Here is a 15234-nt window from a genome sequence, read left to right on the forward strand (position 1 = left end):
GCACTACGATGTGGCATAATATGAACTGGGCACACTACAGTGTGGCATCATATGAACTTCTGCCAAAGGCAAGTCTTTCATTGTTGAATATGACGGGAGCCCAAAGAAGTTGCTGTATCGGGGCCCAAAATTCCTCTTGTCAGCCCTGCCTGTGAGTCAAGGCGGTAGACGCCTCCAGGTAAATAATCTAGATGTTTCCTATCTATTCAAACTGATGGATCACATCCAATTATTTCTCACCCACCTCCTCTATCCCCCTTAATTTATATACTGTGTTATTTAAAATGAATAGAAAAGACGCATATCCAATTACTGTAGTAAAACAAAAATATTTTTCTGTGACATTTTGCTGTAGATGGAAATACTTTTAATGCGGCCGTGTGGGTTCAACTGATCATTCAATAGTTATGTTTTTTTTAGATATATGTTAGTTTTATTTCATGTGGAATGATTCATGAAAATTCTGCCGTTACTATTTAATTGAGGGAATAGGGTACCTGTTACCTATATGTGTGTGTAAGTACTCTGTTCGTTGTTGCTATTCTGTGGGAGATTTGAAAAAAGCAAAACATTGTTTCCTACAGTGGCGTCTGTATAATTGGTGGTATTGCTGTAGTATGGGGTGGCGTGCTGGTGGCAATGTTGTAGTGTGTTTGGTGCTTAGTATTGCTAATAAGTAGGAGAGGGTATTGCTATAATGTGGGGGGTGACGCTGGACGCTGTAATGTGGGGGGTGATGCTGAATGCTGTAATGTGGGGGGTGATGCTGGACGCTGTAATGTGGGGGGTGATGCTGGACGCTGTAATGTGGGGGGTGATGCTGAATGCTGTAATGTGGGGGGTGATGCCGGTTGCTGTAATGTGGGGGTGATTGATGTAGTATGAGTGTGTGTGGGGGGTTATTTATTGCTGTAATTTGGGTACTAATAATGTATTGTCATGGTGTTTATTGATGTAATTGGGGTGCTAATAATGTAATGTTGAGGGTCATTAGGAGAAATAAATACCCCCCCCCCCCCCACACACACACTCATACTACATCATGTTGTACTGCGCCAGCATCAGTGTGCAACAATATAGTGCATGGAGCCCACAACACGTGGGCCTGTGTGCTTTAAATGCCAGGGCTGATTTTTAGTCCCAGTCCGGCCCTGTATATGTGTCACTCCAGTGGTCCAGATTTATTATTATTACCCCAATTCAACAAACAGATGTAGAAGCGTATCATACAATTTTAATGCACAATACGTTTTGGGCGCATCTTACAAAAATGTAAACATTTTATTTAGACCTAATTCTGATAGGCCAGATAGCTTAAACCGCGTGCTGTTTGAGAAGAACATAAGAAGAGACAGTACTAACTAATAAATTATGGAGGCAATCAATATCTATTAATTTATAATTGTTTATTGTGGGTAAATGTATTTTTTATTACACTAAGGGGGCAATATTATTGCATTATTATATTACGTGGGCAATTTGAATATATGATTATACAAAGGGGACAATACTATTTGATTACTAATAGGGGCAATAGTTAATTAATGCCCCTCAATGATGGGGAGGGCAACATTTTTACTGCACACTGGTGCCACTACAAGTGCCAACATCCACATGTGCACCCATGTACATGGGGCCCTATAGCTACATTTGAGCAGGGGCCCAAAGATGCCACTGTAGCCTCCCCGACCCTTGTTCAGCTTTCAAAAGTGCAGAGGGGGGTCCCTTCTGAGCATGCATGTTCGAGTGCATGAACCCACTACACATGTGTTGTCATGTTGGCTCAGAAGAGGCCTCTGGGGAGTGGGGGGCATCAGTGAGGGAGGGGTGATGCAGTTTTGTCAGGCCCCCCTCACCTAGTACCCCATAGTGGCCACACCCTCTGCATCCCTGTTGTTCTACCCTTGAGTTTTATCAATATAACCCTTCAATAGGTAGAGTGATGGACCTCAGTGGCCACCCAGCTGTCTGTGATTTGAAATCTGTCTTCATTGATGTTTGGGGTTATACCAGTTGTTCACAGGAGATAATATTGTTATAGGTAACATTTATTTTTTAATGAGGTTTTAAAGAGTACCAGTAAAAACATACATAAAAGTAACAAAATAAATGGACATTAGTAGCATGTGCTAATAACAAACTGTCAAAATAAAATAAAAACTAAAGAAAATGCTTAAAACCAGAAAAGCAGTGAAGTTCATTTATTGTCAATGTGAAGATTTCCTCTATGTTCATTATAATTACTTGAAATAGCAATCAGGTTATTTCAGATAAATTAATAAAAATGACATTAAATTAATTTTTTTGTCACTTAAAATGACATTAGAGATTTATTTAAGTACATTGGTGAGTTTAAAGGGGTTGCCCATGTCTAGACCCTGTCATTGTTACCTGCCTCCATGTAGTAGATAGGAGCAACCTCCTCCAGGATCCCAATTTTCCTTATCCAGCAACTACCTAGTTCTGTATCACACTACAGCTCACAGCAAGTTAGAACGGAATCTGTCCTTGTCTGCAGGGGCCTCATGTAGTGTTGAACACATTTGCTTCCAAAACTTACATGTACAATGCTCAAAAAATTTGCAAAATGACACATTTACATGGTCATGTTGAATTATACACATCATAAGAAGTACAAGAGCCTGACATCCATAGTACATAGGGACATATAGTCCCAATTAAGCTTAGTCTCTCAGTCTGTGTGTATGTTAGGGAATTTAGACTGTTAGCTCCAATGGGGCAGGGACTGGTGTTAGTGTTTTCTCTGTACTGTGCTGCTGAATTAGTGGCGCTATATAAATAGCTGATGATGATGATGAAGATGTTTGGTTGACTCCACCTGGGATCTCATTGAACTTTATGGAACTTGGATGTTTAAGACTTTCTAGATTCAGTTCCCCAGCACTGTCAGCTGCCAGACACATTTTATTATATAAAACCAAAACTATATTGTTGCTCAATTTTACCCCACATTTACTATATTTAAAGGGTCCTTAAGCAAACAACTAGGGTTCCATCAACATACAAGGATAAGTGATATAATTACATTTTATGGCATGAAACATATGTAAATTTAGCTATTCATTGCTTGCAAAACAGTTTGTGATTTAAATTTAATTTATTTCTTTAGAAAAAAAATGACATTTTGTTTTTATATGGTGTCAGGCAGCGGTTGAAGTGGAAATTTAGAAGTGGCGGTATGGAAAATGTAGGTGAGTGGAACAGTTTTACAATAAAAGCAGTAGGCGAAGTGGCGGTATGGCATTCTAGAGTATACCAGACTCTTCGGCCACTGGTGTTGGGATACCAGGGTGTTAGGGTGATAGCTCACTTGGTATCCCTGGAATTTAGGGGTTCAGGATCACACAGATTAAGAGAGAGATGATACAACAGTACCTTTATTAGCATAGGCAACAAGACCACTGCAATCAATAGCAATAAGATGAATAACACTTTAAACAACACACAGGGTATCACCAACTTTCAATAACTCCCCCACAGCATCCCAGAGTTTATTTTAGGGCAACAACTATTGTTTAAATAGAAAAATTCAGTGGCTGGGCCAAGTTGTATAAAACCGTTTTCAAGCCACGCTGTGTTCTAGTGGTCCTGAAGCAATTGCCAAGATAACTGCAAGGAAGATAGAGCAGTCCATTAGGAGTACCTGGAGCCTGGCCAAGCTGTAGTTCCTATAATCTGAATGGGCTGTTAAATCTCAAACCAAGCTGTTACACAAAGGTTGTGGTTCTGAGGCATTTACCATAGTAACAAAGCCTCAGGTTTTTTAAATCCTTCCAAACACTACTCCAAGTCTAGCTGTTGGTGCAATAACTTTAAGCCAGCATCTGTTTCACTTTTGACTGTGACTCACCTGGGCCAAGCTATTTATCCAGGTGAACAGATACATGATCAGCTCCAAATGGAGCAGAGTTCCTTCCAGGAAACTGGCTCCTCTCTTGTTGCAAATAGGACACAGATTTGAGCAGAGTCACTCTTCTGAGCAACTAGGAGACAGAACTCTAACACCAGACTCAGATAAATCCCGAACACTCAGAACTTCCTTTGCAGGGCCTTTTTATTCAATTCAAATTTCCCACAAGGAGCCTACAGGGTAGTCCTAGGGTCACCTGTCTTGCAAATTGGCCGGGATGTCCTTGGGCCTTTGAGATGGGCAGAGAATAGCCCAATGTGAGATTCTTCCCTGCTGGTATGGTAACCCAATGTCTGGTAAACTTCAGGGAAGAACAATCGTTGTCTAAATTTGTTATTGATAATCTTACTCCCAGTTAACAAAGAATGGGCTTTCAGGTCTTCTGGCTTCGTGTTTTGGTCCAGTGGGAGAAACTAGATGACAGAAAATGTCTGAGCAGCCATTTATAGTCCACAGTGAAACGTGCAACTCACCTGGCTACATTTAAGAACCAAATGGGTCCATTTATTGATATAGTCCCAAAGATGGATGAACAGTTCCCAAACATTTTTAGTCCATAAATAAGTAAACTTAAATTCTCACAGCAAATAAAGATAATTTAGCAGTTCACAGTTCTTTCCTGTCACATTTGGCAAGCATTTAGTCGATGACAAAAGTGCAAATGCAGAAGGTGATATGGCTGCTTGGACAGACCGCCCCAAGTGGCCAGATCAATGTCAGATTTCATCACATATGTACATACACATCTATGGGCAAATTTGTCCAAAATGTGCCCCATTATGAATAAGAATATCATTTACATTAGGTACCTAATCCTCACAGTCATCATGTACAAAGTAAAAAACAAAAATAAAATACTCGTAATTTGCTTTGTCTATTCCAGTAAATCTACAATAAACCGATCAAGTGTAACCATTTCTAAATTCTAGGAGCTTTTATAAATTTTGCAGAATTATAGCACAGACAACATCAAGAATCCTATAAATAAGTTGCAATCATGGTACGTCTTTATTAGATATAATCGTACCATACCGTCTTTTGGTTTTGTTTCCAAAACCGTTGCCGAGCTTTAGCACTATTTTTGATTTCAACAAAACTCGTCTCGTCTATTATTTATTGTTTTTGGATTCTTCCAAAAACATACATTTAATGGTGAAAGAATAAGATTATGTACTTTCCACATTAGCGTTGATATCATTTACATTAAATCACAGTTTATTTTATAATGGCCACCACTCAATTAGCAACTTTAAGAGTTCCATCGAGATTGGCTAGCTGGACATGTCACCTACGCCAAGCAATAAATGGATTTGATTAACAGGTCGATAGAAAATAATCTTGTTCTCACAAACATGTAACAATAAAAACAAATATACTATTGGACGTAATTTCCATCTAAAACACAGTTATAAATTGCTTCTGAAAAGATACACATTTGACACGGATATGTTGAACCGGACGCACCTCAGTTAATTGTCATCATCATCAGTTCGTAACTTATAGCAATGGTTGAGCACCTGCAAGTTTCCCGTTTCCTGACAGGCACATGGACGTCTGAGTTTCTCTCTATATTAGTCGCATTTGTGTCAATAGTCCCATAATTTATTTTGGCTAGGCTTACATGCCCCCTCTTTTCCTTGTTCCACTTCTTCAAACACATGGGCCCGTAAGCAGTTGTAACTGCAAGATGGGACTCAGTCTTCATATGGCTCCAACCATAACTAGTGCTTTGTGCTCATGCGCAGAAGTAAAAAGCGTATTATACACAACATACTGCACATTATGTCCAACCCTACATGACCTAGTAGAAGTTTAGGAGATAAAATGAAGACACGGCTTGTGTTTTTGTCACTTACGATTTCTTAATTGTAATTTTTCTCAGAGCTGCCTGGATCTCCTGGTTCCTTAGACTATATATGATTGGATTAAGCAATGGGGTTACTATAATGTATAGTAAGGAAAGGACTTTGCTTACATTGGGGGAATGCCCAGTCGATGGAAATAAGTAAACACTAATCAGGGTCCCATAGTATGTACAAACAACAGCGAGATGGGAGCTGCAGGTGGAGAAGGCTTTCTGTCTCTCAGCAGCTGATGATATCCTAATGATGGCAAAAGATATGAAGATGTAGGTTATAACAATGAAAATAAATGGAAAGAGAATCACAGGAACAGAAAATATAAAAGCCTGGACTTCCACCATTGAAGTGTCTGAACAGGAAAGCTGTAGTATGGGGGCCAGATCGCAGAAGAAATGGTCGATAACATTGGGCCCACAGAACTGCAGATTACAAACTAGAATAGTTATAATTAATGTAATTATATACCCTATCAACCATGACCAAAAAACGAGGTTCACTCTGAGCTTGAAGTCCATGATGGAGATGTATCTCAAGGGGTAGCAGATGGCCAAATAGCGGTCATAGGACATAACACTAAGAAGAAAGCATTCTGAATTTGTTGACGCAGAGAAGAAATAAAATTGAGCCATACATGCAGTAAATGATACAATGTTTCCATCTTTCATAATTACAGAGAGCATTCTTGGGACAACATTGGTGATGGTCATTATTTCAGAAGAAGACAGGAGACTGAGGAAAAAATACATAGGAGTGTGAAGCCGGTCGTTAATTGCCACCAATGCAATAATCACAAGGTTGCCTGTTAAAGTGATAACGTAAATGAGAAGAAATAATATAAAAAGAAAATTGTTTAGATTATGGCTGTTCTTAAATCCTAGAAGTAAGATTTCTGCAATCCTTGTCTGGTTGTATGCATACATTTTACCGTAGAAGTAGTGTCACATGTTCTGAAATATAGAAAGAGAAATGTAATATACATATTTATGCCATGTAAATGTTTATTGCAGAAACAGATGGAACACTTTTAAAGGAAACAACCGGCACAATCTGGTGCTTTTGTAGTAAGGAAGATGCAACAGATCATTCTGCAATAATCCTGTCCGCACTATGGTATTTCAAGGGTTAGCGGCTAGATTGATTTTCCTTACAAACCGTTATTCCTCTGCTGAGCCACTCTGTCAGTCTCTAAATTGGCTGCCTGTATTTCAACGAATCCAATATAAAATTCTTCTACTAACATACAAGGCCATCAACAAAATTGCACCGACATACATCTCCTCTCTTGTCTCGAAATATCTCCCTACTCGACACCTCCGTTCTGCACAAGATCTACATCTCTCCTCCACTCTCATCACATCCTCCCATTCTCGGTTACAGGACTTTTTTCGGGCTGCACCCACTTTGTGGAATTCTCTCCCTCGCACAGTTAGACTTTCCTCTAGTCTTCAAACCTTCAAGCATTCTCTGAAAACCAACCTCTTCAGACAAGCTTATGATATTCCTCAACCACCATCTTAATCTCCCTAGGTTACCCTATTATCACCCTCTACACTGCTAACGCAAGACAACAACCCTCTGACCAACATTATAACACACACAGCCCACTCAATACTTTTACCTTTGCATTCTAGCTGGTCCATTGTGCAATATGATGTAGCACATGCCCTTGTGTTTCTAACTCCCATTGTCCTATAGACAGTAAGCTTGCGAGCAGGGTTCTCTTACATCTCTGTCTGTATGTATTACCCAGTATTGTCTTATCAATGTTTGTTCCCAATTGTAAAGGGCTATGGAATTTGCTGGCGCTATATAAATAAATGTTGATGATGATGATGAGTGTGGTAAGAAGTGAAACATTAGATGTATGTGCTGCATAAGTGGCAACTACAGTGGGGCCCTAGGTCCCAGGGGCCCAATAGTTCCACATCACATGAATCATCATCATCATCATCAACATTTATTTATATAGCGCCAGCAAATTCCATAGCGCTTTACAATTGGGAACAAACATTAATAAGACAATACTGGGTAATACATACAGACAGAGAGGTTAGAGAACCCTGCTCGAAAGCTTACAATCTATAGGACAATGGGAGTTAGAAACACAAGGGCATGTGCTACATCATATTGCACAATGGACCAGCCAGACTGCAAAGGTAAAAGTACAGAGTGGGCTGTGTGTGTTGCAATGTTGGTCAGAAGGTTGTTGTCTTGCGTTAGCATTGTAGAGTATGGCAATAGGGTAATCTAGGGAAATTAAGATGATGGTTGAGGAATCTCATAACCTTGTCTGAAGGGGTGGGTTTTCAGTGAACGCTTGAAGGTTTGAAGACTAGAGGAAATTCTTACTGTGCGAGGGAGGGAATTCCACAAAGTAGGTGCAGCCCGGAAAAAATCCTGTAACCGAGAATGGGAGGATGTGATGAGAGTGGAGGAGAGTGAAATACAGGCAGCCAATGTAGAGACTGACAGAGTGGCTCAGCAGAGGAATAGCGGTTTGCAAGGAAAATCAGTCTAGCTGCTGCGTGCAAAATAGATTGTAGGGGTTCAAGTCTGACTTTGGGAAGACCAGTAAGGAGGGAATTGCAATAGTCGATGCGGGAGATGATGAGTGCATGAATTAATGTTTTTGCGGTGTCTTGTGTCAGATATGTGCGTATTCTGGAAATGTTCTTTAGGTGTATGTAACATGATTTAGATATAGAGTTGATGTGGGGAATAAACGACAGTTGTGAATCAAGGATTACACCTAGGCAACGAGCTTGCAGGGTGAGATTTATGGTCATGTTATCAACAGAAATAGAAATGTCAGGCAGGAAGCTTCTGTTCTTGGGTGGGAATATTATTAATTCAGTTTTTGAAAGATTGAGTTTGAGTTGGCGATAAGACATCCAAGATGAAATGGCAGAAAGACAGTCAGTAACGCGAGACAACACAGATGGTGAAAGATCAGGATAGATAAATTTGTGTATCATCCGCATAGAGACGATACTGAAATCCAAAGAAGCTTATTAGTTTTCCAAGAGAAGTGGTGTAGATAGAGAATAGCAGAGGACCTAGGACTGAGCCTTGTGGATCTCCAACTGATAAAGGAAGCGGAGCAGAGGTGGATCCAGAGAAATTAACACTGAAAGAGCGATTAGATAGGTAGGATTAGAACCAGGATAGGACAGTGCCTTCAAGACCTAGGGATTGCAGCGTTTGTATGAGGAGAGAGTGGTCAACAGTGTCAAATGCAGCAGAGAGATCCAGGAGAATTAGAAGAGAGTATCGGTTATTATTTTTTGCTGTGATCAAATCATTGACAACTTTGGTCAGCGCAGTATCTGTGGAGTGTTGAGAGCGAAAGCCTGACTGAAGAGGATGCAATAAGTTGTTTGCTGTAAGAAAGTGTGTGAGGCGTGTGTAGGCAATTCTCTCGAGAAGCTTGGAGGGGCATGGGAGCTGGGAGATGGGGCGGTAATTTATGAGAGAGTTAGGGTCAGAATTCTGTTTTTTTAAAATGGGAGTAATCACTGCATGCTTGAATATAGATGGAAAGATACCAGTAGAAAGAGATAAATTACAGATTTTAGTTAGAGGGGGAATGAGCACAGGAGACAGGGACATACCCATTTGTGAGGGAATGGGATCAAGAGGATAGGAGGTAGAGTAGGAAGATGAGAAGAGAGTAGAAACTTCCTCTTCATTTGTCGGATCAAATGAAGAGAGAGTGTCAGAGGGTGCTACAAAGGAATTGAGCAGATTGCTTGTCAAGGGAGATACCATTTCAAGCCTGATCTTATCTATTTTGTCCTTGAAATAGGAAGCAAGATCCTGTGCACTGATGTTAGTTGGAGGATTTGGGGCGGGAGGATTCAGAAGAGAGTTAAATGTGTTAAAGAGGCGTTTGGGGTTAGAAGCCTGAGCATAGATGAGAGATCGGTAGTATGCTTGTTTAGCAGTGTTCAGAGCATTTCTGTAGGAGTGGTAGATATCAGTATATGTGATGAAATCATTAGAGGCACAAGATTTACGCCAGTGACGTTCTGCTTTACGAGAAAGTTTTTGTAGAGTTCGTGTTACTGTAGTGTGCCATGGTTGGCAACGAATTCTACGCGAAGTATGTAATGTCGCTGGAGCCACTTGATCCAGAGCAGTTGCTAGGGTTTGATGAAAATGGGGTACTGCCCGATCAGGGGAGGAGAATGTAGAAATTGGGGAGAGAAGGTGTTGGAGAGAGGTGGAAAACTGTTGAAGATCAATAGCGTTGATATTCCTGCGGGTACGAGGAGGCTTGGAAGAGTTTGACACCAGGGAGGGTAAAGAACTGGGGGTGAGCGCGTAGCTAATAAGGTGATGATCCGAAAGGGAGAAAGGAGTGTTAAGGAAATTAGAAACTGAGCATAGTCTAGAGAAAACAAGATCAAGACAGTGACCATCCTGATGAGTAGCAGATTCAATCCACTGGGAGAGATCAAGTGAGGAGGTTAGAGAGAGTAGTTTGGAAGCAGCATTGGAACGTGGATTAGAAATAGGGATGTTGAAATCACCCATGATGATGGTGGGAATATCAGTAGATAAGAAGTGAGGGAGCCATGCAGAGAAGTGTTCAAGAAATTGTTGGTGTGGACCAGGGGAGCGATAGATGACAGCAACACGCATAGAGAATGGGTTAAAAATCCTAACAGCATGTACTTCAAAAGATGTGAATGTGAGTGAAGGGATACTTGGTAGAACTGTGAATGTGCACTGTGGGGAGAGAAGTAGTGCAACCTCCCCTCCTTGTCTGCCTCCTGGTCTGGGGGTGTGGGTGAAATGGAGATCACCATGTGAAAGGGCTGCAGGTGAGGCAGTGTCTGAATGCGTGAGCCATGTTTCTGTTATTGCTAGAAGGTTGAGGTTGTATGAGAGGAAGAGATCATGTACGGAGGTAAGTTTGTTACAAACAGAACGTGCATTCCAAAGGGCACATCTAAAGGACTTTGGAAGAGAGGGGAGACAGGTGATGTGTTTGATGTTTGCCAGATTTCTGTAGTGTTCAGATATATGTGTGTGGGAGAAGTGAGGGGGACCTGGATTAGGTGATATATCACCAGCTAATAGAAGCAGGGAGGAAGAAAGGTAGGAAAGATGATTGTAAGATGTCTGTCCTTTTAGTTTCTGGCGGCAGGGTGAGGCTGTTAAAGTTATTGAATTTAAATAGCAAAAGAGTTCATGAGTGTTCACTAGAGGTGAGTGAAGTAATGAAGGGGCAATGGGGACAGAGGTGTGTGTTGCAGGAGGGGTGAGGGATGATATAGTCCTAAAGATAATGCCATGAAAAGAGAGAAAGAAAAATATTTTGGCACGCATTGGGACTAGTAGTCAAATAGCAAAAATGAGGAATTAAAGGAATTGCCTAATTGCAATGTCCAGTGTAATCAGATAAGTAGTATAGAGCTAGGCTGCAGCAAATGTAGTGTATTCCTGGATGTCTGGATAGTATAAAGTAATGATGTGGGGAGCCATGTGGGGGAGTGGGTGGAAGTGTTGAATGGAGAGTAATAAAGAGCAGGTAATTGAGTAGCTGAGATTTTGCAGACTCATGAGAGAGGAGATTGGTTGAAAGACAGTATAATTTCTTCCTTTTTGTAAAGAGAGACAAAGCTTAAATAGAGTTGAAGTACAGTGCTGAGATAGGTTACTGAAATAACTGTAGCATGGGTAGGGAGTGATTGAGCAAGTAGTACAGCAGTCTGAATAAACAGAGTGGATTTTGCATTGAAAACAAACTGACAAATAGAACAAACTTTCATGAGATGAGAGGAAAATGAGATCAGAGTCCAAAACAGTCCTCATGCTGCATGTAGCTTGTAGCCAGGGTGAGTTGCAAACATCAGAGGTAGAATATGGAATTTCAGGTGAATACTGACAGTTGTCCTTGTGTAGCTGAGTTAATAGGCAGAATGTTCTTCTCCTGTTTCCTCCTGTTTAACTCCGGTACAACTCCGAATTATGCTGTTTAAATTTTTTGTTTCACACTTGTATCTATACACTTAGCGCTATACACACTAACTAAGCAGCCATCACTGGCTTTGCAGCCATTCTACTATGGATATATCTGCTTAACAGACACATGTGATCAGAGTACTTCCATCAAGCCCTCAATAAACCCCCCCCCCCAACAAACCCTAGCAGTAAAATGTTTAAACAAACAAACAGTGATAGGACAACTTGCAATAAGGCTGTAGTAGTAATTACCATTAAAAATAAAACAGCATTTTCTTAATTCGGATCAGACTGTTTGCAATAAGGCAATAAGGCTGTAGTAGTAATTACCATTAGAAATAAAACTGCATTTTCTTCATTCGGATCAGACTGTTTGCAATAAGGCAATAATCCCACCTGGTGTAGAATATGCCACCATCCAGATTGGTCACCAACCTTGTAGTCTGTGCACAAAGCTTCCAAATGAATGCTATGTGCACATGGTGGATATGCTGAAGAACTTCTGCATAGAGGAAGCTGTCTTGTGACATAACCATGTCAGTGTCATTGTGTAGGGAAGTCCAGACAGAAGCAGATGATATCTGAATCAGTTCATCCTGCAAGTCAGTACTAATGGATCCATATATATTACATGTGATTAAAGATGTCTTTACAAAGTGCAAAGCAGAATAACACACAAAATTATGCAAGGTGGATGGCTATTTAAATTAATGAGCCAGACTATTTGTTGCTCTATTTAAATAATTTATTCATGCAGATACATCAGATTCATAGAGTGACTATATGGAAAAAAAGAGTGATTGAGATCAAAAAGAGAGACTGATTCTCCAAAACAAGGGCAGTAAGAAGGCATGAAATAAAAAAAAAAAGTTAAATGAAAAGGGCAAATAACAAATATTGAACTGTGTATACAATAGGCGGGATAGGTAGATAATTATGATTTGTGGGTTAGAGGAGCTTAGACCTAAAATTGACATTGTAACTCTTGGGCCTCTGATTCTCCAATATCCTTTTATTTGCATGTTGCTGAAAGAAGGATAGTTGAACATCTGGTTCACAAAGGAATAAAAATAAGAGCATTTGGTTAAAAGAACATATTATTTAGCTTCAAAACTAATTGTTTTTCAGTCTAAACTAAGGGCTAGATTTACTAAGCTGCGGGTTTGAGAAAGTGGGGATGTTGCCTATAGCAACCAATCAGATTCTAGCTGTCATTTTGTAGAAGGTACAAAATAAATGAAAGGTAGAATCTGATTGGTTGCTATAGGCAACATCCCCACTTTTTCAAACCCGCAGCTTAGTAAATCTAGCCCTAAATGTGTAAAAGCATAGAAAGAGAGAACAGGACAGTGATTATAGGATGTGTAATATCATGGAAAGAGAGAACAGGACAGTGAATGTAGGATGTGTAATATCATGGAAAGAGAGAACAGGACAGTGAATGTAGGATGTTTAATAGCATGGAAAGAGAGAACAGGACAGTGAATATAGGATGTGTAATAACATGGAAAGAGAGAACAGGACAGTGAATGTAGGATGTGTAATATCATGGAAAGAGAGAACAGGACAGTGATTATATGATGTTTAATAGCATGGAAAGAGAGAACAGGACAGTGATTATAGGATGTGTAATATCATGGAAAGAGAGAACAGGACAGTGAATGTAGGATGTGTAATATCATGGAAAGAGAGAACAGGACAGTGAATGTAGGATGTGTAATATCATGGAAAGAGAGAACAGGACAGTGATTATAGGATGTATAATATCATGGAAAGAGAGAACAGGACAGTGAATGTAGGATGTGTAATAGCATGGAAAGAGAGAACAGAACAGTGATTATATGATGTTTAATAGCATGGAAAGAGAGAACAGGACAGTGAATGTAGGATGTGTAATATCATGGAAAGAGAGAACAGGACAGTGAATGTAGGATGTGTAATATCATGGAAAGAGAGAACAGGACAGTGATTATAGGATGTGTAATATCATGGAAAGAGAGAACAGGACAGTGAATGTAGGATGTGTAATAACATGGAAAGAGAGAACAGGACAGTGAATATAGGATGTGTAATACCATGGAAAGAGAGAACAGGACAGTGAATGTAGGATGTGTAATATCATGGAAAGAGAGAACAGGACAGTGATTATATGATGTTTAATAGCATGGAAAGAGAGAACAGGACAGTGAATGTAGGATGTGTAATATCATGGAAAGAGAGAACAGGACATTGATTATAGGATGTGTAATATCATGGAAAGAGAGAACAGGACAGTGAATGTAGGATGTGTAATAGCATGGAAAGAGAGAACATGACAGTGATTATATGATGTTTAATAGCATGGAAAGAGAGAACAGGACAGTGAATGTAGGATGTGTAATATCATGGAAAGAGAGAACAGGACAGTGAATATAGGATGTGTAATAACATGGAAAGAGAGAACAGGACAGTGAATGTAGGATGTGTAATATCATGGAAAGAGAGAACAGGACAGTGATTATATGATGTTTAATAGCATGGAAAGAGAGAACAGGACAGTGAATGTAGGATGTGTAATTTCATGGAAAGAGAGAACAGGACAGTGAATGTAGGATGTGTAATATCATGGAAAGAGAGAACAGGACAGTGATTATAGGATGTGTAATATCATGGAAAGAGAGAACAGGACAGTGAATGTAGGATGTGTAATAGCATGGAAAGAGAGAACAGGACAGTGATTATATGATGTTTAATAGCATGGAAAGAGAGAACAGGACAGTGAATGTAGGATGTGTAATAGCATGGAAAGAGAGAACAGGACAGTGATTATATGATGTTTAATAGCATGGAAAGAGAGAACAGGACAGTGAATGTAGGATGTGTAATATCATGGAAAGAGAGAACAGGACAGTTAATGTAGGATGTGTAATAGCATGGAAAGAGAGAACAGGACAGTGAATGTAGGATGTGTAATATCATGGAAAGAGAGAACAGGACAGTGAATGTAGGATGTGTAATAGCATGGAAAGAGAGAACAGGACAGTGATTATATGATGTTTAATAGCATGGAAAGAGAGAACAGGACAGTGAATGTAGGATGTGTAATATCATGGAAAGAGAGAACAGGACAGTGATTATAGGATGTGTAATATCATGGAAAGAGAGAACAGGACAGTGAATGTAGGATGTGTAATAACATGGAAAGAGAGAACAGGACAGTGAATATAGGATGTGTAATAACATGGAAAGAGAGAACAGGACAGTGAATGTAGGATGTGTAATATCATGGAAAGAGAGAACAGGACAGTGAATATAGGATGTGTAATAGCATGGAAAGAGAGAACAGCACAGTGATTATATGATTTTTAATAGCATGGAAAGAGAGAACAGGACAGTGAATGTAGGATGTGTAATATCATGGAAAGAGAGAACAGGACAGTGATTATAGGATGTGTAATATCATGGAAAGAGAGAACAGGACAGTGAATGTAG

General features: G+C 39.9%; 1 protein-coding gene across 1 annotated transcript; it reads right to left on the minus strand.

The window, feature by feature from the left end:
* Positions 1 to 5783: 5783 nt before the first annotated feature.
* On the minus strand, positions 5784 to 6713 carry LOC142150481 (olfactory receptor 11L1-like). Its single transcript, XM_075205677.1, has one exon. It carries the CDS (start codon positions 6711 to 6713, stop codon positions 5784 to 5786), a length of 930 nt encoding a protein of 309 aa, XP_075061778.1.
* Positions 6714 to 15234: the final 8521 nt, after the last annotated feature.

This window comes from Mixophyes fleayi, chromosome 4, assembly GCF_038048845.1.
Source record: "Mixophyes fleayi isolate aMixFle1 chromosome 4, aMixFle1.hap1, whole genome shotgun sequence".
Taxonomy (NCBI): Eukaryota; Metazoa; Chordata; class Amphibia; order Anura; family Limnodynastidae; genus Mixophyes; species Mixophyes fleayi.

Bases quoted from the DNA above. Each gene is read 5' to 3' on its own strand.
- LOC142150481 (XM_075205677.1), bottom strand. From the start codon at position 6,713: ATGTATGCATACAACCAGACAAGGATTGCAGAAATCTTACTTCTAGGA.